The sequence below is a fragment of the Rhipicephalus sanguineus genome, chromosome 6, assembly GCF_013339695.2.
Source record: "Rhipicephalus sanguineus isolate Rsan-2018 chromosome 6, BIME_Rsan_1.4, whole genome shotgun sequence".
In the NCBI taxonomy this organism is placed as follows: Eukaryota; Metazoa; Arthropoda; class Arachnida; order Ixodida; family Ixodidae; genus Rhipicephalus; species Rhipicephalus sanguineus.
The window spans coordinates 10,964,924-10,989,609 of record NC_051181.1 but is presented as its reverse complement, the minus strand read 5'-3'; the positions used below and the strand labels follow the sequence as shown (position 1 = coordinate 10,989,609).

Sequence of the window (24,686 nt, the reverse complement as noted above, 5' to 3'; positions counted from 1 at the left end):
TAAGGTTAGTGAGGTTTTCGTACTGTTTTCTGTCTTTGAGCTCAAGGAGTAGGTCGCCACTGGCCATCTTAGTCGCCTTGTAACCTGGTCCTAGTTTTTCCGTAAGACTTTTTGCCACCAGAAATGGTGAAATGGTTCTGGCTTTTTCATCTGACTGCTCGCTGTGGACAACGTGGTACTTTGGAAAATGTTCGTGGGTCTTGGGGAAAAGCTGCAGGGATGCTTCGGTGCGTACCCTTTTGAGGGTACGATCGGTTTTCGAAAAAGATGAACTTAACATAGCATGTGTTTGTGTTTCGGCGACGGTGCCAACCGCCCACCACCGAGCCTAACAAGGGGACGCGACAGGAGACGTGCGAAGACAAGCCTGCCAGCGCCAGCCGTACACCACCGCTATAACCATATATGGTGAGCCAAGACTGGTCATCCACACAAGGTTAACCCTTGCCGCCAGGAAAAAACGGAAGTAAACAGAAGTGAGGAGAAGACAGGAAAGATTAAAAGCGAGTGACAAAAGGCGAAGGTGTAGGAAGAGAGAGACAGGAAAAGGCGACTGCCGATTTCCCCTGGGTGGGTCAGTCCAGGGGTGCCGTCTACGTGAAGCAGGGGCCAAAGGGGTGTGTTGCCTCTGCCGGGGGGCCTTAAAGGTCCAAGCACCCAGCGTCGGCTCAACCCCCAGGATCCCCTTTTCCCCGGACACGGCACAGCCACGCACGGCTAGGCGTGGGAGGGGGTCGAAACCCCCCCGTTAGCTCGGGTCCGTGGTGTCGCTACACACCAAACGCCTGCTTCCACAGACGCCCCTGCGGGGCCAAGGAAGACGTGGCGAGGGAAATGGAACTTGCTGTCACAGCACCCAGTACTCCTGTCCTGCGTCGAAGTACCAGAATGCGACGACCAGTATCGCGCTACTCACCTTAAAGAAATTGTTTGCATCCATAAATAAAGGGGGGAGGGATGTGATAAGATTAGTTTGCCGTTCCGGTGCCCGGGGGCGTCGATGTTGCAAGGAAATAAATACGGCGCACATGACCGGCCAGTCATGTGTGGAACCCGCCAACGTACGTGTGTGTGATTCGGTCCGGTGACCGGCATGGCCCAGGACTACCTGGTTATCACAGGTTACGCGTTTGTTAGTTGTTTCTAATCCTCCATAGCTGGTGCCACTTGACCTGGTGCGAGCTTGTGGACCCGCTCTCGCGCGCCGCCTACGTCACAATTTTGCGTGTTCACGTGGCCAGCTGCGTTAACCCGGCCACCGGAAGTAGTGCTGCCTAGCTCGGTGCTCTTTGAAACTGAAACTGCGACTGGGCGCTCTAAAAACGTCTCTAAATAAATAACCGTCATGCACTCGCGCAAACGCGGTTTGCAGCCGTGATAAGTGGATCATAAGCAATCTATTGCAACAAAAAAAGAAGGCGCAAAATTTTTGTGTCAGCGCTCCTTTAATGATCGGCCAAGGGAGCACGCTTACTCTCTGAAAGGCTCTGTCCCCAGCCACCGGGCTGACCACTGTAAAAATTGTGGTTGTCAGCCGATTCTTGATAAATGAGTGGTCAGGGGGCGCTATAACAAGCAGCGCGAACGCAAGATTAGTGAAGCCTTTCACATCAAGCAGCACAATGTTTCTTGTGTTATTGTACCCTCAATTTCACTTCATGGCTATGAAATTAAATACTATCTGAGGTCCACTGAATTGACAGGTTCTTGATAATGTTTGCCGTTTGGCCTTTATCACATGTATGTGCACTTTGGCTTATGTGTCGTGTTTCTGCGCAGATACCTGTGTCCTATATATTGCACTTGTTTTTGCAATAAACATTGGTTGTTAGTTCAGGGCCGTGCATGTGTCCTCTTCTCGTCCTGTGTTTAGCACTGTTTTTATTCTTCGTTCACCATGCAGCATCAACCAGCCCAATCAAGCACATTCTTATGACTTTGAAGGGTACTGGTTTGTGCTAGTTCGTAGAAGTTTGTGGTATAGTTACTTCCACTGCTCTGAAAAACATGAGAAGAATGTGTTTTACCGCTGTCCCACTTTCTTAAGAGAAGCGCAAGTAACTATACCACAAATTCAATATTTTTAATAATTACTTTAACTTAAATTTTTGCATACAAATAAAGATTGTTACAAACCGTTACGGAAATTTTTTTTTTTTCGTTCCAGAACAGAAACAGAACACAACTTTTTGCGGTGAAACAAAACTAAAACCAAAATGAAAAAAGTCACTGTTTTGCTGCAGCGGTGAAGCAATGAATGCGATAGCAACAAATTGGAATGTAACGCGAAGAACGGAAAGCAGCTCGAAATTTCCAGCACGTCACTCAAGCACAAAGGACACACGAAGAGAACACACACAGGACGAGTGCGAACTAATGACTGGCACAGTTGTTACAGTGGAACCTCGATTATACGTCCCCCGTTTCGCGACGACCCGCATTTTGCGACGAATCGGTTTGGTCCCGGCAAAACCCCCATAGATATAATGAATTTAAAACCTTGGTTATACGACGTAATTTTACGCCAATACCCGCATCTTACGACGACTTTTCAATTCCGTCCGAGAGAAAACCTCACCTTCTTTATTCGGATCGGCAACGACGAAATATTCGCGAGTGCAAAATAAGAACTTATGCACCCCTAGGTTGTCGATTAGAAAAGTAGAGAGTGAGACAGTACGCCTTCTGAGAATGTAAAATTTATTCTCCAGGCAGTTCATGCGCTTCTGTGATCCAGTTTTCCTGGCTTTTAAGATCGCTTCAGGATACGCCTCGATCCCATGCGTATCCAGGGTCGTTAACTAGACACGCTCTATCTAGTACACGGAGAAGCTCCAACTGGCCGGAAAGCTCATCTATTTTCATAGGATATTTTCACGTTCTCGGTCCGTGGGAACTTTTCCTGGTTGAAATACAGCCGATCTGCCTTTGTTTGCGGCACTCGCAGTCACACGCCTTGAGCAAAGAAAAAAGGACGTGACGCAGCTACTTTCACAGAAAATAACTTTCGCTTGACGTGAACGTTCATAATAACAGCGGGAAATCACCAGTTGCACTTCACAAGTGAACTAATGTGATGCGCACAGCTCAGATGCACACGAAAGGATCCTATGCAAATTCGTGCTCCGTCGCCATTATGTGATGGCGATGACACTATGTCTGTCTCTTCTGACGGGAGGCTGTTGCCGAAGTGGTTTCGGTTTCGTTTTCACGTGCAGGCACTTTTCAGACTCGATTTATCGGGAGAAAGGTGCGCAATGGATTCGATGTTTTAAAGTTAAGGATAACGACTCGCTCACATCTCATTTAACTAAGTAATGCTGCCATTAGCTGCCATTTTCAAAAATAATTTAATCTACCTTCCTTGGAGAACCTCAGGGTCGCGTCATGGGCTACTGAGGCGGTCTGTTCCCCTTTTTTTGGGCAAAGCTGACTGCCACTGCCAATATTTTTAGTTTTTCGATTATACGACGCCCGGATTATACGACGGTTTTGCGTGGTCCCCTCAAAGTCGTACAATCAGGGTTCCACTGTACTTACTTCTGTTTGAACAGCGCGCTCCTTTCGCAAGTGCAGCCACTGCAGCGAGCAAAGTGACCTTGGTACACTATGTAACTTCAGCACGGACATCGCGGGGAAAGCACAAGGCATACAACCACCCCCCTTCCCCCGAGATAAGCGCACGGGCAGGCGACCACGCCCCGTAGGGCGAAGTGCACAGGAGGCACTCGCGCATCGCAATGAGCGGGGCGACGACCTTTAGAGCGCGCCGCCTCGCAGGTGACCAAGAAAGTACGCTGAAGTAAATGGTGTATATAAATAGCTCACCGTTAACATGCTGAAAGACATACTTCTCGTAGCCTAGCTGTCTAACAACGCGCGCTGCGGAGAGAGAGGTCGCCCGTTCGATTGGCCGCTTCAGGAAAAAAATTTCTGAATTATTTTTCTTTGTGGCTTTTATTCATATATATACACACATACATATATATATACGCAACATGACGGCGCCGTACGAGAGCGACGGCAAAAACCAGCCAAGAGTGTCCATATAATTGCTATCGCAATAAAACATTCGTTCCGACACCCTGCTCCTGGGTGTCTTTTCAGCATTGACAGAGAAGGGCAAAGCAGCAGCAGATAGCCAGGGGGGCTAGCTTGTAAGCGTTCTGTCACAAAACGGAGGCGGTTCGTTCTGTTTGGCTGCATGCGATTGGTGGAGGCTCGTTTGACAGTCAAGACGTGAGAATAGGCAAGAACTGTCATAGAACGGTTTCCGGCTCCGTTCTATCGATAAAACGGATACAAAACGGTCTCTGGATGACTTGGATAGGACTGAAATGTAAGCGCTGGGGCCGGAGAATCTAATTTGGATCCAATCCAAGTCGTCCAGGGACTGTTTTGTATTCGTTCTATCGATAAAACGGAGCCGGAGACCGTTCTAAGACCGTTCTTGCCTATTCTCACATCTTGACCGTAGACGAGCCTCCACCAATCGTGTATGGCCCGGTAGAACGGACCGCCTCTGTTCTGTGACAGAACGCTTAAAAAATAGTCCCCCAGATCTCTAAAAGACTAGAAAGGAGAGATTCCTCCTGTCGGCCGGGTCGAATCGTGTAGAGGCAATTTCTCCCCTGGCAGTGAACCACTCGTGTAGCCAGGTGGGAGGGGGGTGCTTTGGGAGTTTACTCCCCCCACGCACGCATGAACACACATAAAGTATGGTTGAATGAATCTCCTATCACCTACCCCTTTTCAAACTTTTCAAACTACACAACCAAACTTTTCAGTTTTTGCTTGTGTAGATATACATGCACACTACAAACGCATGCATGAACATACATAAAGTATGGTTGAATGCCCCCTCCCCCCGCCCCCGAAAAAAAATTTCTGGCTACGCTACTGCAGTGAACACCTTAAAAAGTAAATTACAAACAAAACAAAAGTCGCGCCCACATCAAATTTTCCTGTCTCTTTTTGCTCTTCACTCTACTTTCCACTGACGGCACTCCGTGGTTTTGCTTTCGCCAACTGCTTGCGCCATGTAAGTGTGGCGGCGAATGCTCGTCGGTGTGTTCCACTTCACGGCTTCTAGCAGTTGTTTCAGGGAGTTGGTTGAATTAGAGGACTTGGTTGAAACACATAGCTCCAAACAGTCAATGTTGCACGGTAACATGAATAACGGGCTCAAACTGCGCCTGGCAGCGATACTTGAGGAGTGTTCATATAAGCGCCAATTTTGAAAATGGGCATTCTGCTCTGACGTGGTGGTCGCCAAAACTAGCTTTGTTACAAAGACACCCTTTTGTGCTGCAGGTGAAGCCATGTCCCTGGTCGCCGGCAACCAGCGCATCCTGGGCTGTGGTGTGTACTTTGACCGGAAGCAGTTTCCCAGGCGGCATTTATATGCACCTACAGGCGCCATCGCAACGAGCGGCGCTTCTACGTCGATGACATGAGGCACTCGACTGCTGACCCGAAGGTCGCGGGATCGAATCCCAGCCGCGGTGGCTGCATTTTCGATGGAGAAGAAAATGTTTGAGGCCCGTGTACTTAGATTTAGGTGCACATTAATGAACCCCAGGTGGTCGAAATTTCCGGAGCCCTCCACTACAGCATCTCTCATAATCATATCGTGGTTTTGAGTCGTTAAGCCCCAACATTTATTATTAAGATATGAATCTCTATATCCCTTTCAGGTGCAAATTATGATGCACTGTCTGCAAATGCACCAAATTCAAATGGCATGATTTTAAGGCACTCGGTATTACATTCCAAGAAAGAAAATGAAGGAATGTGTTGTGTGAATTTCAGTAATTAATGTTAATTAGCATGTAATTAATATCTAATTATTGTGCAATCAGTTAGCTTCAATGCTTGCATAAAAAGAATCAAACATTAGGCCCAAAATGCATGCCCAGTTTGTTTTTTGGTTGTATTCGTTTTGAGTAAAAAGAAGTACTCTTGACGTTGGTCCTGGAGCACGAACATGGCTGTGTCTTCAGCAAAGTGATCATCCGCAGCAATACGCAGCTCAATGCAGTTAAATCACCACTCGTTGTCCACTCAGGAAGCCTGCACGAGTGTACACACTGCGTTTCAAGTGATTTGCAGAAACACACAGTGTCTGATGCGCCTCTGAAGTTGATGTGCACAATTGTACATACTGCCACTGAAGGGGATATTTTCTGACTCTCGGGGGCTGGAAGTTTGACTGAAGTATGTAAAGTACGAGCTCAACAAAGCTGTGACCTGCCATGTTAAAATGCTGTGCCACTGCTTTGGATAATTTCTTCACTGTATCTGCACAATACCCTTTAATCTAATATTAACAGGCATAGTAAAAAACGCCAGGCCTGCGCTGAAACCGCAGCACAGTCACAGCGAAAGCTGGAAGAAGCCACATATATACCCGTCGTAACCATGCGCAAAGCACGAATGCCAAGAGCCCTTTAATCTAGAAAACATTCAAACAAACTAAACTCTCCACCACACAGAACAACACATGTGTCGCTTACACACATCTACTGTAATACCTCGTTCATATCTCGAAAAATCGGCTAAGTCGAAGTTTTCCGCGGTACCGAACAATTTCCCATGGGTGCAATGTATTTATTGCCCTTTATCTCGAAGTATTTCCATGCCCACTTTCGGTTATCTCGAACTTCGCCGCCGAACCGTTTCACAAAATACTAGCGGCAAAATGCCATACGTTTCACAAGGTTCGCGCGAGGCTGCCACGTTTATGACCAAGTGGACACTGTTCCCGAAAGTAAAGTCGGAACCTAGCGGCATACCAAGTTTGTCGAGTAAGCCGTGTCACGTCATGTGACGCTATAGACGTGTACATAAGCAGGCCCCATGCAGGCCCTGCGAAATAGCTCAAGTCGTACACGTTTTGTTTACCGTCAGAGATGCGATTTCAGCATTTTATTTACGCAAGGCACATCGCGCGGATTTTTTTCATCGGCCGTGCGATGTAGTGAGGATAACGCCACCAAAGCAAAGCAAGTCACTGATGCTGCAAAGAAAGGTAGCCCTAATCAAAGAAACGGCTTCGAGGCTCTAAGTTTCCGGACGTCAAAACGGTGCTGAATGTGTGGCATCGTGCGAGAGGAGCCCCTTCCAGTCACATCGACAGATAAGGCCGATTCCCTGGACTTAGCGGTGGTCTAAACTGATCTAGCCTGCAACATCGGCTGGTTTGACCATTTTTTTAAGCCAAACAATGTGGCGTCACGCACAGTGATCGCGGCAGCGTCGACGCAGCTACTCGAGGGGTGACGACATCCGCCGAAGCAAGAAACATCGAAATAAATTTGAGTGCAGCGGCGCGGATGATCGGCACATGCGATGTGTTAAGCAACTCGAGAAAGCTTTGCTAGGTACAAGTGTTACTGAGAGGCAGACCAGCCTTAGTCGGTCTCTCTGCACTAAATAAATAAAAGGCAGTGCCGAAAAACACAGCTGGTTAATAGCGCTGGTATGTCATTATTTTTCTTCAAAACCTTTACAAAGAGCCAGTTAGGTGCTCCTGTTAAGAAACTGGTCAGTAGGGATTACGTTTCTAGCTAGAACTGAACTTCTCAATGAAATTTGCCCAGCTTTGCTTATCTCGAAAATCTGCTTATCTCGAAATTTTTTCTGGTTTTTACTACTTCGAGTTAACGAGGTATTACTGTAATGTTTTTAAAGCAATACGCTTCTAGGATTTTATGCGCTGGGGTATCTGTACTCTTACCGAGAACAGAAAAACTGGAAAACCCATGTTCACACTTGCAGAAACCGTAATGCACAGGCAAATGTGCCAAAAGTTTGTTCTTTACGGAAAGCTCATGCTCCCTAACTCTGTCATTTTTACACCAGCCTGTTTGGCCGATGTAAACCATACCACAAATGCGCAGGATCTCATGCACCCCGCCAACCGAGCAGGCGACATACGGCCTTACGTGCTTCTTTCCACCCGGGGACAGCCTCGGTGCAGTAGAAATCCGTGGGCAGAGGCCAGCCAACTTGTGGGACGCGAGAACACCAAAGGTACCGTGTACCTTTTAGCCACGTTCTTAAGGTTGTGAGCAACCTTGTGCACATATGGCATAACCATGGGGTTTTTTATCGATCCCTCCACTCTTTGAAGGAGGGTTTCTGAAACTACAACAATGCCCTTTTCTGTTCTGTCTCGAGTCCTTCCTTGATGGTTGTAACAGGCAGTCCTGTTTCGCTAATGTAATGTTTGTGACAAAATCAACATTTGAGCATGTAGCTAATGTTTGAACTCGTGCAGGTAAAACTTCAGGAACACCGCTTGAGAAGCGTTGGCTCCAGCAACACCCCCTGTTCACAAATTTTCCACCGTTCCATGCATAGGCACTGTCCATTTGAGCAGTGCGACATTTCATTCGTTTCTTTTGGCACACCCACCTGATGCGGATCTTGGTGGTGTAAGTGACCAGGTCATCGAGGTTGGCTGCCCAGCGGGTCTTGAGCTGAGAAAAGAACCCTTCCTGAAGGTAGGCAGCACCACGGAAGCGTGCCATGTCATCGACGTAGAAGCGCCGCTCGTTGCGATGGCGCCTATAGGCGTAAGGTGCATATAAATGCCGCCCGGGAAACTGCTTCCGGTCAAAGTACACACCACAGCCCAGGATGCGTTGGTTGCCGGCAACCAGGGACATGGCTTCACCTGCAGCGCAAAAGGGTGTCTTTGCAACAAAGCTAGTTTTGGCGTCATTACAAAGCCACTGAAAAGCAAAGGGATTCATTTCGCTACACTGCTTGGCAAGACAGAAAACACAAGAAAGCAAAATACATGCGGAGATGCTGCTGCCAAGTTTCCACATCAATGACCCTTTTCCCAGACATGCAGCGCTATCCTTTCCCGTGGCGGGGAAGCTTGGCAAGAGGGCGCCCCAGTCGTCCATAGGAATAAAAGATCATGCGCAGTTACATTTATTTTCCAAACCTTTTGCCGACCTTTGGTGGTTATCTACTGGGACATGCTACTAAGTCGACTGATCAATCTCTGGCAAGCATCTCACGGAAATTGTACAGCATGTGGCCAGAGCAAAAAATTGGTGGCTCGCAAGTCTGCTACCTCAAAGGCTATGCTTTACCACCATGGAAGTGCCAAAGTAGCCATAGCCCTCAAACATAGCGCAATGATCACCGACAAAGGTAACTGATCAGTTTTCTTCTCTATAAAAGAAACAATTACCTCCATGTTAAATGCTATATTGAATGAGTTGAACTGAAATATGCACATTTAATGTGTATTTTGTATTTTTTTTGGACGTCTCTGCATTTGCATTGAGGCAAAGCATCACCTTTGAGATTTCAATTCAGGAGCTGGTCAAGGGTGTCTGCTAAGCACCAACACAGGCCAATCTCTTGTTTTTTCTTGAGACACTAGGCAAGTAACAACACCAAGTGCTACATCGAGAGATCATGGCACTATAATATGCAAGATTTTGGGAATATGTGAGTATGAATGGAGGTGTAGTGAGTGCGTTATTGAAAAGAATGCCCGTCCTGGCAATGAGCTTTCGCGAACGAACAACGTAAAAAACTGCTGACTTATTTGATGTTTTGAGCCTCTAGGCATGACAATAGAACATTCGCGTGCACTGGAATAGATCAGGATGCTTGCAGACTAATTGCTGACCTAGAAGTGCCAAAAATGCTTCGTGATGCTGTCATGACAGCCATTCAAACACATGGTGGTAGCAGACGATATGACAAAACGGGAACGTTTTCACCCAGGCTCTTCAACCCACCGTTGCTAGGGCTTCACGTGACTTCGGTAAACGGCTTATTCACCATGATGTTATAATTTCTGACAGTCGGCGTTTGTGGTGTCCCGACTTCTTTCTTTTGCCCGTGTTTGCACGCCCTGTCTTTTTAGAATGAATACTTACCAACTAGCTCAGCTCTCTGTTATCCTAAGAGGAAACCTACCGGCTGAAGTACTCAAGATTCTGGATAAAGGCCCAAAATACAGCTATGAGCCAGCACCATCACGACACCAGTGCCTTGCTATGGTGCGAGATGTTGCAAACCGCATTGAAGAAGACAACCGTGATCGAGCCATTGGGGAAGGCGTTGACTGTTTACTAAGAAATGGCAATCTAAGGAGAGGAAAGACGCCACCTATATTGAATGTGGTTAAATTTCTCAAGCAACATGGTTTAGTAGCAGTGCGAGCTGATAAAGAGGGTGGCTTCGTAGTAATGCCCGATGGCCACTTTGAGCACAAAGCTCTGACGTCAATTGAAAAGAACTTCGTAACAGTTCCCTACCAGCCACAGCAACAAAAGAAAGCTGCAGTCAAGCTTTTGAAGAAAATTAGCCTAGAAAACTTGAGAAAAGCCGTTGATAAGGCTGATAACCTGATCCTCGCTGTGTTTTTTGCAGCTAAAACCCATAAAATGGATTGTCCTCTTAAGACAATTGTTTCTGAGAAGGGCACCTGGCAGCACCAGATCAGTGCCTACCTTCAGCGCCATCTGAAGATGCTAACATTCAATGACCCTTTCATGATAAGAAGCTCAAGTGAATTGGTCCAACTGCTGGAGGGGGGTGGACTAGATTGCGCACGCTCCACCTGTTCGCTGGACGTCGAGGAACTCTTCTACTCCATAGCACACCAAGGCCTATTCAGTGCAGTACGCGAGTGTATCGAACATTTGGGGGAGCTCAGCTTCCAGAATTCTACCGGCTTAAACTTGGAAACTTCTTAGAACTTTTACAATTTTACCTCCAGTGAACCGCCATCTCTTTTAATGGACAACAGTACGTGCAGAAAAGTGGCATATGCATAGGGTCATCAGTCGCACCGATACTTTGTGACATATTTTTAGCCTCTGTTGACAGGCGTGTAAATGCTCGGGTTGCTGATTCAGAAGTCATTAGTATTTTTAGATACGTAGAGGACTACTTAGTATTTTTACCAGATTTGAGTCCCACAGATTTTGAAAACATTGTCGGGATGATTACCAGTGTTTTTACCTTTGAATCACGTGGTTTAAGCTTTACATGTGTGAGGCTAAGTGACAACAGTATGCAATTTTTAGATCTCAAGCTAACCTTCAACAATGACCATGTTTGCTATATGTATAACCCCAGGACAAAGAAGAGCCTTCTGCCTTATGACAGCGCGCACACTATAAACTTGTAAAAAGGGGGATTGCGATGTCATGTGTGAAATCAGCACTAGCAAAAAGTTGCCCACACACTACTTCAGACAGTCTGAACAATCAGTTGCGACGTTTAGACGCTGCGGGCTGTCAAAGCTGTCTGTGAATCAGTTTTACAGAGCATAAAGAAAAAGGAACCTGACCAGCAAAAAGAAAAAGATCGACGAAGACCGCAGGTGATACCATACATCCATAGATTCTCGCACAATCTTAAAAAGATTGCCCAAAGGTATGATGTCAAAGTGGTGTTTTCTGCGCCATGTAAGTTAGGCCAGATTCGCCCTATGCTCACCAAAGAAAAGAAAAAATCCTGCACGAAGAAGCATGTTCATTGTTACACTGATTGTGTGACTCAAGTGGTATATAAGATACCACTCAGCTGTGAAAAAGAGTACATTGGCCAGACGGGCCGATGTTTCAACATCAGAGCACGTGAGCATTTTTTTAATGTAAAAAACGAATCAGGCGGACATCTTGCAGATCACTGCAGCAAGTGTAAATGCACTCCGCACTTTGATCACGCGACGTTTATCAAGCATGCAAAAACGAAAACAGAAAGAGAAATAATCGAGACAGCTCATATTAAGAAGTCTGGTAGCAGGTGTGCAAGTATGCCAAGTGTGTATCTAAGTGACAAAGAGATGCAGGTTTTGTATGGTCACCCATGATGCGTTTGAGTTGTTGCTAACATGTGCGCATGCATAAAAGCGGGCTTCGTGCTTTTCAATAAATCAGTTGGAAGTCAGCGCCAGTCTATGTCGTTTGTGTGTTTTCTCTTGTCTTCGTACCATTGCGCTGCACATACTCAGTATATTTCATAACAGTTCCGGTCGGCTGCTTTTTGCGGTGCGATCTATCGCATCTGGGTTCTAAGCGCTGGTGCGATTTATTTGCATTGATATTGTCGTTACTTCGCTTATGTCGCATTGATATTGATACTTCGCATTGGTACTGTCGTTACTTCGCTTCGTGACTTCGCATATGTCGTTTTTCCATCAAATCAAAATTAAACTAAAAGGATAAGCTGGCAAGCCCTCGATGCAGCTGATTGGCATGGCGTGTACACTCAGTAGATGCTTTTAGATAACGAACTGGCCAAGGCGGCCTGCCTCAACACATGGAATAAAATCCTGTGCGGAGAAAACGCGACGCAAAAGAAAAAAGAAACGCGATTCTTTTTAAGCGGCCGCTGTGAATGGGAGGAAACGAGATAAATGCCCTTCGACCTTCGGATGGCTGCAGCCCGCCTGCCCGTGGGCGAGGAAATCAGACAATCAGACGCGTCGGAATACAAGCGAGGTTTGAAAAAGCGTCGCGACGTATGCGCGCTTGAAAAGAAAAAAAGAAAGAAAAAAAAAAAAACGCGAGAAGAGAGTCGTTTTAGGCTGGCCCCAACAGCGTGCGGGATGCCCAAGCAAAGCCGTCAGGGGATTACCTTAGTCTTGTGAACACCGCTTCTGAACTGCCCAGCTGTGTCGGCCGTGTGTGCGCGTTTTGTGCCTGCCCTTAGCCGCTGGACGTGAAATGCATGGTTTGACGACAGTGCAATATGCCTTACTGCGGGTGGGATATGGTGTGACAATGTCCCGGCGACTCAAGCGAACCTGCCGCTGTGTACATTATCAAAGAGATGATGGGCGCTCTACGTTCGCGGTACCATCGGGAACACAATGGTAAGTAATACTTATTTTTCCTCTGTTCGTGCGTCCTTATCGTCGCTCGGGCAGCTGTATAGGTGTCGTTCTGCACATTGCGTCGCGTGAAAAGTGCAATGCAAAATCGAAAAAGAAAGAAAGAAAAGTCATTAAGCTCACATAGCGACGATGTGTAATGCGTGTTTAGAAACTCCTGTGAATACAGCACATGCTTCGCACGGCCAGCTAATCAATGAGTGAGTGCGCCTTGAAAAAAGATGTTTGTACAACATAATTTCCTTCCTTGCGATAAAGCATAAATGAAGCAGAATGCTTTCAAGGAGTATACACTAAAACACAAAAAAAAAAGCCGCTATTATCACGCTGTTATGTAATGAAACGTGCACTGAGGCCAAATTTGTTTTCTGTTAATGCTGTTTTCATGCTTGATATGCTTGTCTTGATCCTCCGACTCGATGTTAATTTGTGCGCGTTGACATGTGGCATAACTGTCACATAATTATGACCACATGAAACATAATTATGGCCATATGATGTGACAGACATCCGCTAAGTGACAGTGTGTGTTGTGAAGAACATGCATTTTATGGTATTGTCACTTCATTAGTCACATATCAGCACTGGAACTTGCCAGGGTTACCTATTCAGATTTATAGCCTTTAGGAGATGTATTAGTTGTGCAAGGCTATTTTAAACACATTGATATAAGTCAGTTGAATCACCTTGTTTCTTCCCTCTCATTATTTTGTTTTGGATTGTGTTGCCATAGTGTTTATGATCTGTACACAGTATTATAACTGTTGACAATATCAAACAAGGTAAGAACACTGGTATTGTGTCCAGGTCTTCTTTTGTCCTCATTACAAGTATGCTGTTAATTTTTGCCATGAATCAATACCGAGTTGCCCAATATTCAGTCCAAAACAGAGCAGCTGTGGTAGATCAAGAATCTAGTGTCCAACGTGTTTAAATACAAAGTGAACCTCACCAAAATTCACACCCCTTTACACTATAATGCTAACTTGACTGACATCGAAATCTACCCGAATGGTGGTACACAGGAAAAGAGTAACACTTCTGGTGTTGTTTCGCATTTTTTTTCCTTCGTGTATTTTACGCCCTGTGTACTTGAAGAGTTGACAAAGAACTACTTAGCTGCCTCACAATTTTCCATTTGTTTCATATTTTGTAAAAAGGTCTGCAATAAATATAATGAAGAGTGAGTCCTTGGCGAGAAATTCATTTTTATGGACACAGAAAGCTTAATGAACTTCTTTTTTGTATCATTTTCAGGAAGACATTTCTGGCAAAGCAGCAAGAGTTGCTCGCCCACTGCTTGTGTACGGGACAGTGTATTGTGGGAACACTCTACTGTGCCTCATTGTACACTATCTCGAACATTTCTTCCATCTTACAGCATTTGGGCAAATACTGGGATTGATGCAGAGTGTTATGCATGATACTGTGTGCAACCTGTCCAGTAGCATGTGCATTTGAAAATTTTGCATTGTTCAAAATGACACTTAGTGGAACCGGCTTTATTCAGCAAACTTTATCCTAAAATGGACAGTTGGGCGAGTTGATGTGTATTCATAGTTAAAGAAAGTGTGGAAAAAAGCCCCACGGCACAGAGAAATGAGAATGAAAGGCAGAGGACGACGGGCTACTAGCAACTGAAGTTTAATGCAAACCACAGAAAGATATACACACACAGTATGAAAAAACTACAAAATTAAACAATCACGCAGTCACAGAAAGGGTAAAAACAAAAAGTCAGTTTCGCCGCAAGGGCGAAGCAATGAATGCGATAACAAGAAACTAATGTTATACGAAGTGAGGCTCGCCAATGGATACTCTCAGTTTGAACAGCGCTCCTGTTGCAAAGGCGGCCGAAGCAGCGAAGGAAACTAGCGTGCTTCAAGTGTCGAGCTGTGACACTTGATAGTTCACGCTCATCTTCTGTTTGTTAGTTTAGCGGCGTCCCTTGAGCTCAAGTGACTTTCGTACGCTCCGTAACATGAGCGCGGACATCACGGTGAAAGCTTGAAACATCCCTCTTCCCCTCACCACGAGAAAACCGCGTGAGCAGACAGCGGAAGAGCAAGGTTCTCCCGGCGCAAATATAAGAAGAAGCGAGCGAGCTCGCCGACGACTTTTAAAGCGCCCGTCGCGCTCCTAGCGCCATCTCGCTGGTAATGAAGAAACGCTTATAAGCGCCTGCCATCTCTGAGTCCGTCCAGCGGTAAAGGGTGTGTATATAACGCTCGCCGTTAGCTACGTGGAGAATCTGCATTTCGTGGCATAGTGGTTAGCACCACTCACTGAGGAGCAAGAGGGCCCTGGTTCGATTCCGCGCTTCGGAAGCATTTTTCTGAATTATTTTTCACTGGGGCTTTTTTATATATATACATACTTATACATATACAGTGCATGATGGTGACGGCAAAATCCAGCCGAGACTGTCCATATAATTGCTATCGCAATAACATGTCTAAAAAAGCCAAGCACGTGTTAAACTTCAGTTGCTAGTACTGCGTCGTGTGTAAACTTCAGTTGCTAGTACTGCGTCGTCCTGTCCCCTTCATTTATGTGTGTGTACTGGTTTTGTTTTCCTGCTTTCTTTTACTATGAACTCAAGTCCTGACTGCTTTACAGCTTCTATAGGTGCGTGGTCAAATTTTATTCAACCTCATGGCATATCAAGTCCTAGGATCCAATGTGCCAAGCCATCAGCCACTATTTAAAGGAAATTTTTAATTTTGGGCACATGATTGCCGAATTTCAAGTTGATCTTGAAGCCATAATGCTGGGCTTCATTTTCAATGTGGTAATTATGCATAAGCCATGAAGTGAGGAATTAAATATGAAGAACTTTTAAGTTGCAGATGGCACTAGCTGGCATGGATATTGCCACGCCTGCTTTGTGTTTTATTTTGATGTATTCGGGTTTTACCAGCAAAGATTGTCAGCAACGCTCAGGGCAAACCTAACCTCATTGTTCGAGAAGCTTCGCGATTATTGTAGATCGTTTTGTTAAGATTGCGCGCAAGACGCGAACACTCGAGCTTATTCTAGACCTTGCGTGACAACCAGCGATAACGCTGGAATATTCGACGTCACATGTATAAATGCCGACGCGTTTCAGCGCTTGTCAGTTGATCGACGGTCGATGCTCTGTTCGCCGCTATCAGTGTATTGCCGTAGTTTGACTTTCAGTTTCCTGGGCACAAGTTCGGCCAAATAAAGAGTTTCATCTCTGACGTGCTGACTGCTGCCTTCGTCAATGTCACGACCGCGTGATATCTGGTGGAGGTGCTTCTCGTCCATGTACCGAACACCCCCCGCCAACCGTGAGCCAAGCCCACACCGTCAAGGGGACTCCGGTGCCACCGCTGACCAGCGAGCCAGCCGCAGACAGCAAGGTCTCCCACCTGAATACGGACTCGTACCAGACAAGCCAAAAGCCACGGCAATGAAGAAAACAGGGACGATGACTGCCGCAGTGTCCCCTACGGCGATTGTGATGCAGCCACCGAGGGAGCCGCTGACCTTCCGTGGTTCGCCATGTGAAGACCCCGAGACTTGGCTCGAGACCTTCGAAAGAGTCTCAACACTTAATAACTGGAACTGCAATGACAAGCTGCGCCACGTATACTTCTACCTAGAAGACGCCGCGAGGACGTGGTTTCAGAACCGAGAATCCGCCCTACAAACATGGGATCTCTTTCGCACAATGTTCCTAAGCACGTTCACGAGCGTGGTCCGTGCAGCGGTTCACGAGCAGCGGCTATGCTGGAGACCCGTGTGCAGCTGCCCAATGAAAATGTTGCCATCTACACGGAAGAGATGAATCAGCCGTTTCGACACGCCAACCCAAGTATGCCCGAAGAGAAGAAAGTGAGCTTCCTCATGCGGGGTGTCAAACAGGAACTCTTCGCTGGATTGATAAGGAACCTGCCGAAGACGGTCGCTGAATTTGCTTCGGAGGCTTCGACAATCGAGAAAACGCTTGAGATGCGAACGCGGCAATACAACCGCAGCTTCTCAGCCACAAGCTACGCCGACGTTCAAGCACTAGGATACGCCGACCTGCATGAGACAATTTGAGCAATCGTGCAAGAGGAGATGCGGAAAATTCTACCTTCGTCGCAACCTCAAGTAGATTCCATCGCCGACGTCGTGCGCCAGGAGATCCAGCATTCACTCGGCGCGCCTCAGCTAGCAGAGCCGCAGCCGCAAGCTATGAGCTATGCTGCTGCAGCCCGCCGTCATGCTCATCCTCCATGCCTACGCCAAGACGCCACACTGCCGCAGTACCGTCGCCAGACGCCGCCGCCGCCACCGACGCCCTACCGTCCACGTTTCAGCCAGCGCTACACCCCAAAGAAGACCGATGTCTGGCGTGCCCCCGACAACCGCCCGCTCCGCTACCACTGCGGGCAGGCCGGCCACACGTACCGCCGCTGCCAGTACCGACAGATGGGGCTACGCGGATTCGCCGTCAAAGCGCCGCGCCCACAGCCAGGCGAACGGCCTCGCGACATCGACGACTACCTGACCGGAACACAGTGGCAAGAACGACAACCTTCTCGCTCGCCGTCGCCCGGCCGCTACATATCACCGCACCGTCGGCAGCACACTGGCCCAAACCGGGGTCGGTCGCCTAGCCCGTATCTAGGAAACTAAGGGCAGTAACCGATGGAGGTGCGGTTGCTAAACGACGAAATGCCGAAGATCTTCCACGGCCTCCTACGACAACGCGACAAGACCTGCAGAACACGACGCGAAGCAGACGAAGCCCTGACGACGAAACCACGGTCCCTGAAGAAGACCTGTCAACGCGACGTAGAAGCAGCGAGACAAGCCGACCTAGCCGTGACCCGACGCCGCGATTTAACCACAACGCAAGACAACGGATTAGCAACTTCAACGTACTATTCGACGGCCACAACGTCACCGCTCTCGTCGACACTGGAGCCGACTATTCAGTCTTCAGTGGACCATTCGCCACAATGTTGAAGAAAGTTAGGACCGCTTGGCAAGCCCCAAAATCTGGACCGCTGGGGGCCATTTAATAACTCCGGTTGGAGTCTGCACCGCAAGAGTCACCATCAATAACCAGACTTATCCTGCGAGCTTTGTAATCTTACAGCATTGCTCCAGGGACGTGATACTTGGAATGGACTTCCTAAGTGACCACGGCGCCATCATCGACCTGAGGTCCGAGTCGATAACACTAACCTCAGACAAAGCGCTCCCGCCCCACGCGACGCCAGGAAACCCCATACTGAATGTGATAGAAGAGCACATCACCATTCCACCTCTCTCCAGCATCATCATTTCCCTCGGCACCGAAGAACCTGCAGACCTTGAAGGTGTCATCGAGGGCGATCAGCACCTACTTCTGAACCGTCAGATTTGCGTCGCAAGAGGCATAGCTGAGCTGCGTGATGGCAAAGCAAAGGTAGTGCTGACAAACTTCAGCCACGAATATAGGCACCTCAACATTGGTACGACGGCTGCCTACATCCACGAATTCGTGGACACCGGCAATGCTTTCGCGCTCTTCGATGCTACTGAACCTACTTCGACGGATCGATGAAACCAACCCGATTTTGACGTCAACCCGAGCCTCCCGAAGCACAAGCAAGACCAGCTAAAAGCCCTGCTCCTACAATTCAAGGATTGCTTCTCGTCGTCGTCAAGAACTCGACAGACCCCCGTCACGAAACATCGCATCATAACCAAAGAAAGTGCCCGACCAATCCGTCAGAGCCCGTACAGAGTTGCGACGCGAGAACTCGAGGCCGTCAAGAAACAGGTCGACGAAATGCTACGCGACATCATCCAGCCGTCGAAGAGTCCGTGGGCGTCCCCGGTGGTGCTAGTGAAGAAGAAGGATGGGACTCTACGTTTCTGCGTCAATTATCGTCGCCTGAACAAGGTCACGAAAAAGGACATGTACCCTCTCCCACGTATAGACGACGCCCTAGATCGACTCCACAACGCCAAGTACTTTTTGTCGATGGACCTAAAGACTGGCAAATCAAAGTCGACGAGAGAGACCGAGAAAAGACTATAATGATAATATTGCGCATGCAACACGAAGACACAGACGAAAAGTTCACAAGGACTTTTCGTATGTGTCTTCGTGCTGCGTGCGCAATATTATCATTATGCAACCAAACCAACTAGCCCGCCTTTCCGTTTTATTATGAGAAGACTGCCTTCACAACACCAGACGGCCTGTTCGAGTTCAAGGTCGTGCCCTTTGGTATTTGCTCGGCACCCGCGACTTTCCACCGTGTCATGGATACAGTACTGGCTGGCTTGAAGTGGCAGACTTGCCTCATGTACTTGGACAACATCGTTGTGTTTGCCTCAAACTTCGACGAACACCTACAGCGGCTTGAAGCTGTACTTCAAGCAATAAAGAGCTCCGGACTCACCCTGAAGCCAGAAAAGTGTCGCTTTGCGTACGAGGAGCTCTTGTTCTTGGGACAAGTGATAAGCAAGTCCAGAGTACGCCCTGACCCGCAGAAGATAGTCGCCATCGCTACATTCCCACCACCTGCCGACAAGAAGGCCGTCCGTCGATTTCTCAGCCTGGGCGCCTATTACAGGCGGTTCGTCAAAAACTTTGCCCGGATCGCTGTGCCACTTACTAACCTTACCAGGACCGACGTCGAGTTCAAGTGGGAAACGACGCAGGAGGAAGCATTTCAAGAACTAAAACGACGTCTACAGACGCCTCTGTTACACGCGCATTTCGACGAATACGCCCAAACAGAAGTGCACACCGACGCAAGCAATGTAGGACTTGGCACTGTTCTTGTGCAGAGGACTGACGGATTGGAGAGGGTAATCTGCTGCGCTCACCGGTCGCTATCAAAGGCGAAAGCCAACTATTCTACGACAGAAAAGGAGTGCCTTGCCATAATCTGGGCTACATCAAAGTTTCGCCCCTACCTTTACGGCAGGCCCTTCAAAGTTGTGAGCGACCACCACGCCCTGTGTTGGCTAGCTAACTTGAAGGACGCTTCAGGTCGTCTCGCACGATGAAGCTTGAGACTTCAAGAATTTGACATTACCGTCGTTTACAAGTCCAGAAGAAAACACTCGGACGCCGACTGCCTGCCTCGTGCCCCCGTGGACCCGCCGCCACAAGACGACAAAGATGATGACTACTTTTTGGGAACCATAAGTGCCGACGACTTCGCTGAACAGCGATCTGACCCGGAACTCAGAGGCCTTATGGAATACCTCGAGGGCAAGAACGCCGTCATTCCGAAAGTGTTCCGGCGAGCACTGGCGTCATTTTTCTTGCGCAACGGCGTTCTTCAAAAGAACTTCTCACCACATCAAGCCAAGAACCTTCTCGTGGTGCCTTCAGAATTGCAACCAGAAGTCCTCCAGGCCCTGCACGACGACCTGACAGCAGGACACCTTGGCGTTTCCCGAACGCTATCAAGAATACATAGCTTGCATTGACGTCACCGTGGCCGCCATCTTGGGGGACCAGCGGGTTGAGACGCTCCGTGAGCTTTTGTTCGAACGCGCCGAGCAAGAAACGGTGGCGGCTCCCCACCAAATTAGTGCCGGTGGCCCCAAGCATCTTTCACACCAAAACACCCGCGTTCCTTTGTGTTCCCCCTTGGCGCGGCTGGCGAACAAAAGAACGCGGGGACCGAACACCTGGGTGTCCTCCTCTGCACTGACACACTCTAATGAGATAAAAAAGTCACGGTGGCCGCCATGTTGGGGCTCCAGCGCAGAGCACCTGTCTGTGACGTCATGTGCAAGGCATGTATACAGAAAAAGTAATACTGGCCGCACCTTGCTGCAGATGTGACTCGCTACATAATGACATGCCGAGACTGTCAGCGACACAAGACACCACCAACAAGACCAGCGGGCTTTCTTCAGCCATCGAGCCACCTCGGCGACCGTTCCAGCAAATCGGGATGGACCTCCTGGGGCCGTTCCCAACGTCGACTAGTGGTAATAAGTGGATCGTCGTAGCTACCGACTGCCTGACCCGCTACGCCGAAACGAGGGCCCTACCTAGAGGCAGTGCCGCCGAGGTAGCGAAGTTTTTTGATGAAGACATCGGTCTGTGTCATGGCGCCCCAGAGGTCCTCATCACCGACAGAGGTACAGTGTTTACTGCAGAGCTAATGCAGGCGATCTTGAGGTACAGCCAGACAAGCCACCGCCGGGCCCCTGCCTACCACCCTCAGACCAATGGCCTCACCGAGCAGCTAAATAAGACCATCGCCGACATGCTGGCCACGTACGTTGACGTCGAGCACAAGACGTGGGATGCCATCCTTCCGTACGTGACCTTCGCATACAACACCGCTGTGCAAGAAACGAAGCAGGTGACGCCTTACACGTTGGTCTACGGAAGGAGCCCAGCAACGAAGCTCGACGTAATGCTGCCAACGGCCACCGACGAAGACAATCTCGATGTCGCTGCCTATTTGCGACGCACCGAAGAAGCTCGACAGCTCGCCCGCCTGCGCATCAAGAACCAGCAGAGGGTCGACAGCCGCCACTATAATCTTCGACAGACGCAACATGGAATACCAACCCGGTGACCGTGTGTGGCTTTGGACGCCGATACGCCGTCAGGGACTTAGCGAGATGATTTTTTGGGCGATACTTTGGGCCATACAAGGTGCTTCGACGTGTCGGCGCTCTAGACTACGAGGTTCCCCCGGACGGCATTACGTCCTCTCAAAGGCACCGTGCACGATCTGAAGTCGTCTATGTCGTGCGCCTTAAGCCGTTTTATGCGTGTTAGCGAACCTTAGGACTATACCTTTTGCTTTATTACTGTAATTTTGCTTGTACTTATTATTTGTTCTAATTTATTTGTGTATGCACTTGTTTTTCTATGCTCTGTCACAAGCACCGGGTTGATGCTTTTTCAGAGGGGGGCAATGCCACGCACGCTTCATGTTTTATTTTGATGTATCCCGGTTTGACCAGCAAAGACTGTCAGCAACGCTCAACGCCAACCACACCTCATTTTTCAAGAAGCTTCGCAATTATTGTAGATCGTTTTGTTAAGATTGCGCACAAGACGCGAACACTCGAGCTTATTCTAGACCTTACGCGGCAACCAGCGATAGCGCTGGAATATTCGACGCCACACGTATAAATGCCGACGCGTTTCACCGCTTGTCAGTTGATCGACGGTCGACACTCTGTTCGCCGCTATCAGTGTATTGCTGTAGTTTGACTTTCAGTTTCCTGGCCACAAGTTCGGCCAAATAAAGAGTTTCATCTCTAACGTGCTGACTGCTGCCTTCGTTGACGTCACAACCACGTGACATCTGGTGGAGGTGCTGCTTCTTCCATGATCCGGACCATGATCCGGACGCCCCCACGAAGCGCTGACCCAAGCCCAAGCCGCGAGGAGGACGACAGCAAAGAAAACACGGATCGTCGAACAAGCCGCAGGCAGAAGGGACTGCAGCCAGAGCACGGGCTCCTTCCCGAACAAACCAGGCAGCCCCAGGTCCCGACACCGACCGCAGCGACGATGACACCGAGCGTCGTTGCCGGGCTCCGTCCGTAGACCAACTTGTATGACATCATGTGCGTCGTTTTTTGTACGGCCGTGTTGTACGTGAAAGTCACGTACGGAAGGATGGCGTCCCACGTCTTGTGTTCGACGTCTACGTACATGGCCAGCATGTCGGCGATGGTCTTATTTAGACGCTCGGTCAGGCCGTTGATCTGTGGGTGGTACGCGGTGGTCCGGCGGTGGCTTGTGTGGCTGTATTCCAAGATCGCCTGAGTTAGGCCAGCCGTAAACGCCGTACCTCTGTCGGTGAAGAGAACTTCTGGGGTGCCATGTCGGAGGACGATGCTCTCAACGAGGAACTTGGCTACCTCGGCGGCACTGCCTTTGGGCAGGGCTTTTGTTTCGGCGTAGCAGGTGAGGTAGTCGGTAGCCACGACGATCCATTTATTTCCGCAAGTCGACGTTGGGAACGGCCCCAGGAGGTCCATCCCGATCTGCTGGAATGGTCGCCGAGGAGGCTCGATCGGCTGAAGGAAGCCTGCTGGTCTTGTGGGCGGTGTCTTCCGTCGCTGACAGTCTCAACACGTCCTCACGCGACTGACGTCGGCAGCAAGGTGCGGCCAGTAGTACTTTTTCTGCACTCTTGCGAGCATGCGGGAAAGTCCGAGGTGTCCAGCCATCCGGTCGTAGTGCAGGCCATGCAGAATTTCTTGTCGCAGTCCCGAAGGTACAACGATAAGGTAGCTGGCTCGGGCCGGAGAGAAGTTCTTCTTTACGAGGACGTTGGTTTTCAAGGAAAATGATGCCAATCCTCGCCTGAATACTTTTGGGACAACGATGGTCCTGCCCTCCAGGTATTCCACGAGACCCTTCAGTTCCGGGTCGGCTCGCTGTCGTTCGGCGAAGTCATCGGCACTTATGGCTGCCAAGAAGCTGTCATCATCCTGGTCGTCGGGCGGTGGTGGGACGGCGGGGGCACGAGACAAGCAGTCGGCGTCGGAGTGTTTCCTTCCGGACTTGTACACGACAGTAATGTCAAATTCTTGAAGTCTCAGGCTCCACCGTGCGAGGCGACCTGAAGGGTCCTTCAAGTTAGCTAGCCAACACAAGGCGTGTAGGTCGCTCACAACTTTGAAGGGCCTGCCGTAGAGGTAGGGGCAAAACTTTGACGTAGCCCAGATGATGGCGAGGCACTCCTTTTCTCTTGTGGAATAGTTGGCTTCTGCCTTAGGCAGCGTCCGTCCGTCCGCTGCACAAGGACAGGCCCGAATCCTACGCTGCTTGCATCAGTGTGAATCTCCATATCATACCCAGCACCTCTACCAGATGTCACGGGGTAGTGACGTCCATAAAGACAGCAGTCGGCACGTTCAAGATGAGTCTTTATTTGGCCGAACTTGTGGCCGAGAAATGAAAACTCAAACTACAGCAATACACGCTGTACAATGATAGTGGTGAACTGGGCGTCGGCCGTCGATCAACTGACAAGCGGTCGAGCGTGTCGGCTTTTATAGAGGCGCTATCGAACTTTCCAGCAATATCGCTGGTTGTTGTGCAATCTGTAGACTAAGCTCGAGTGTTCGCGTCTTGCGCGCAATCTTAACAAAATGATCTACAATAATCGTGGAGCTTTTCGAACAGTGAGGCGCGGTTTGCGCTGAGCGTTGCTGACAGCCTTTGTGTGCGATAATAAGAAACGCATGTGGCAATATATGTATATATATATAATACGCAATAGAATTGATTGACACACACACACCGAAACAACCTAGGGTTTAGGTTCGGTGAAATATTCTCAGAAAAGTCGAACACGCGTGCGACGCAATTTCATTTGCGTTCCGCTCAAAGCGAAACGTAAATAAAATTGCTTCGCATGCACGTTGTCTGTGTGTGTGTTATGTGTGTGTTTGTGTGTGTACGAGAACAGAACTTCCCTGAGCATACAAAAGCCCACATTTCACCATAGTTATTTCGACAATAATTACTGCATAATTATAGCGTTCTCTCTACAAAATATTGCTCTATATAGTCCAAGGTTCGACGAAAACTCGTCAGGCGAGGGGGATTCATTGGAAGAAATAAAACAGGCACTCGCCTTTTTCAAGGAAAAAACAATCATATATTGACGTTTCGGGGCCGCTACGGGTCCCTTGTTCACAATGAAGAGCATGCAAGAGGGCGTAACTATTTATGGGATGGGTGGCGCAGAGTGCGCATGTATATCTCGGGGAGATTACCCCGTGTCCGGTTAATCGCGTTTTTGGTCGTTTGAATGTGCAGTGATTCTAAAAGGAGCCGTGTCGATAG

The 24,686-nt window shown here is 48.6% G+C and overlaps 1 protein-coding gene across 1 annotated transcript in view; it reads right to left on the bottom strand.

Moving 5' to 3' along the window:
* LOC119395595 (uncharacterized) overlaps positions 1-24,686 on the bottom strand; it is a 319,487-nt gene that overhangs the window by 54,555 nt on the left and 240,246 nt on the right. The window contains exon 9 of the mRNA XM_037662574.2: positions 8,419-8,680. Within this exon, the coding sequence (XP_037518502.1) occupies positions 8,419-8,680 (262 nt within the window). The remainder of the gene's footprint in view (positions 1-8,418; positions 8,681-24,686) is intronic.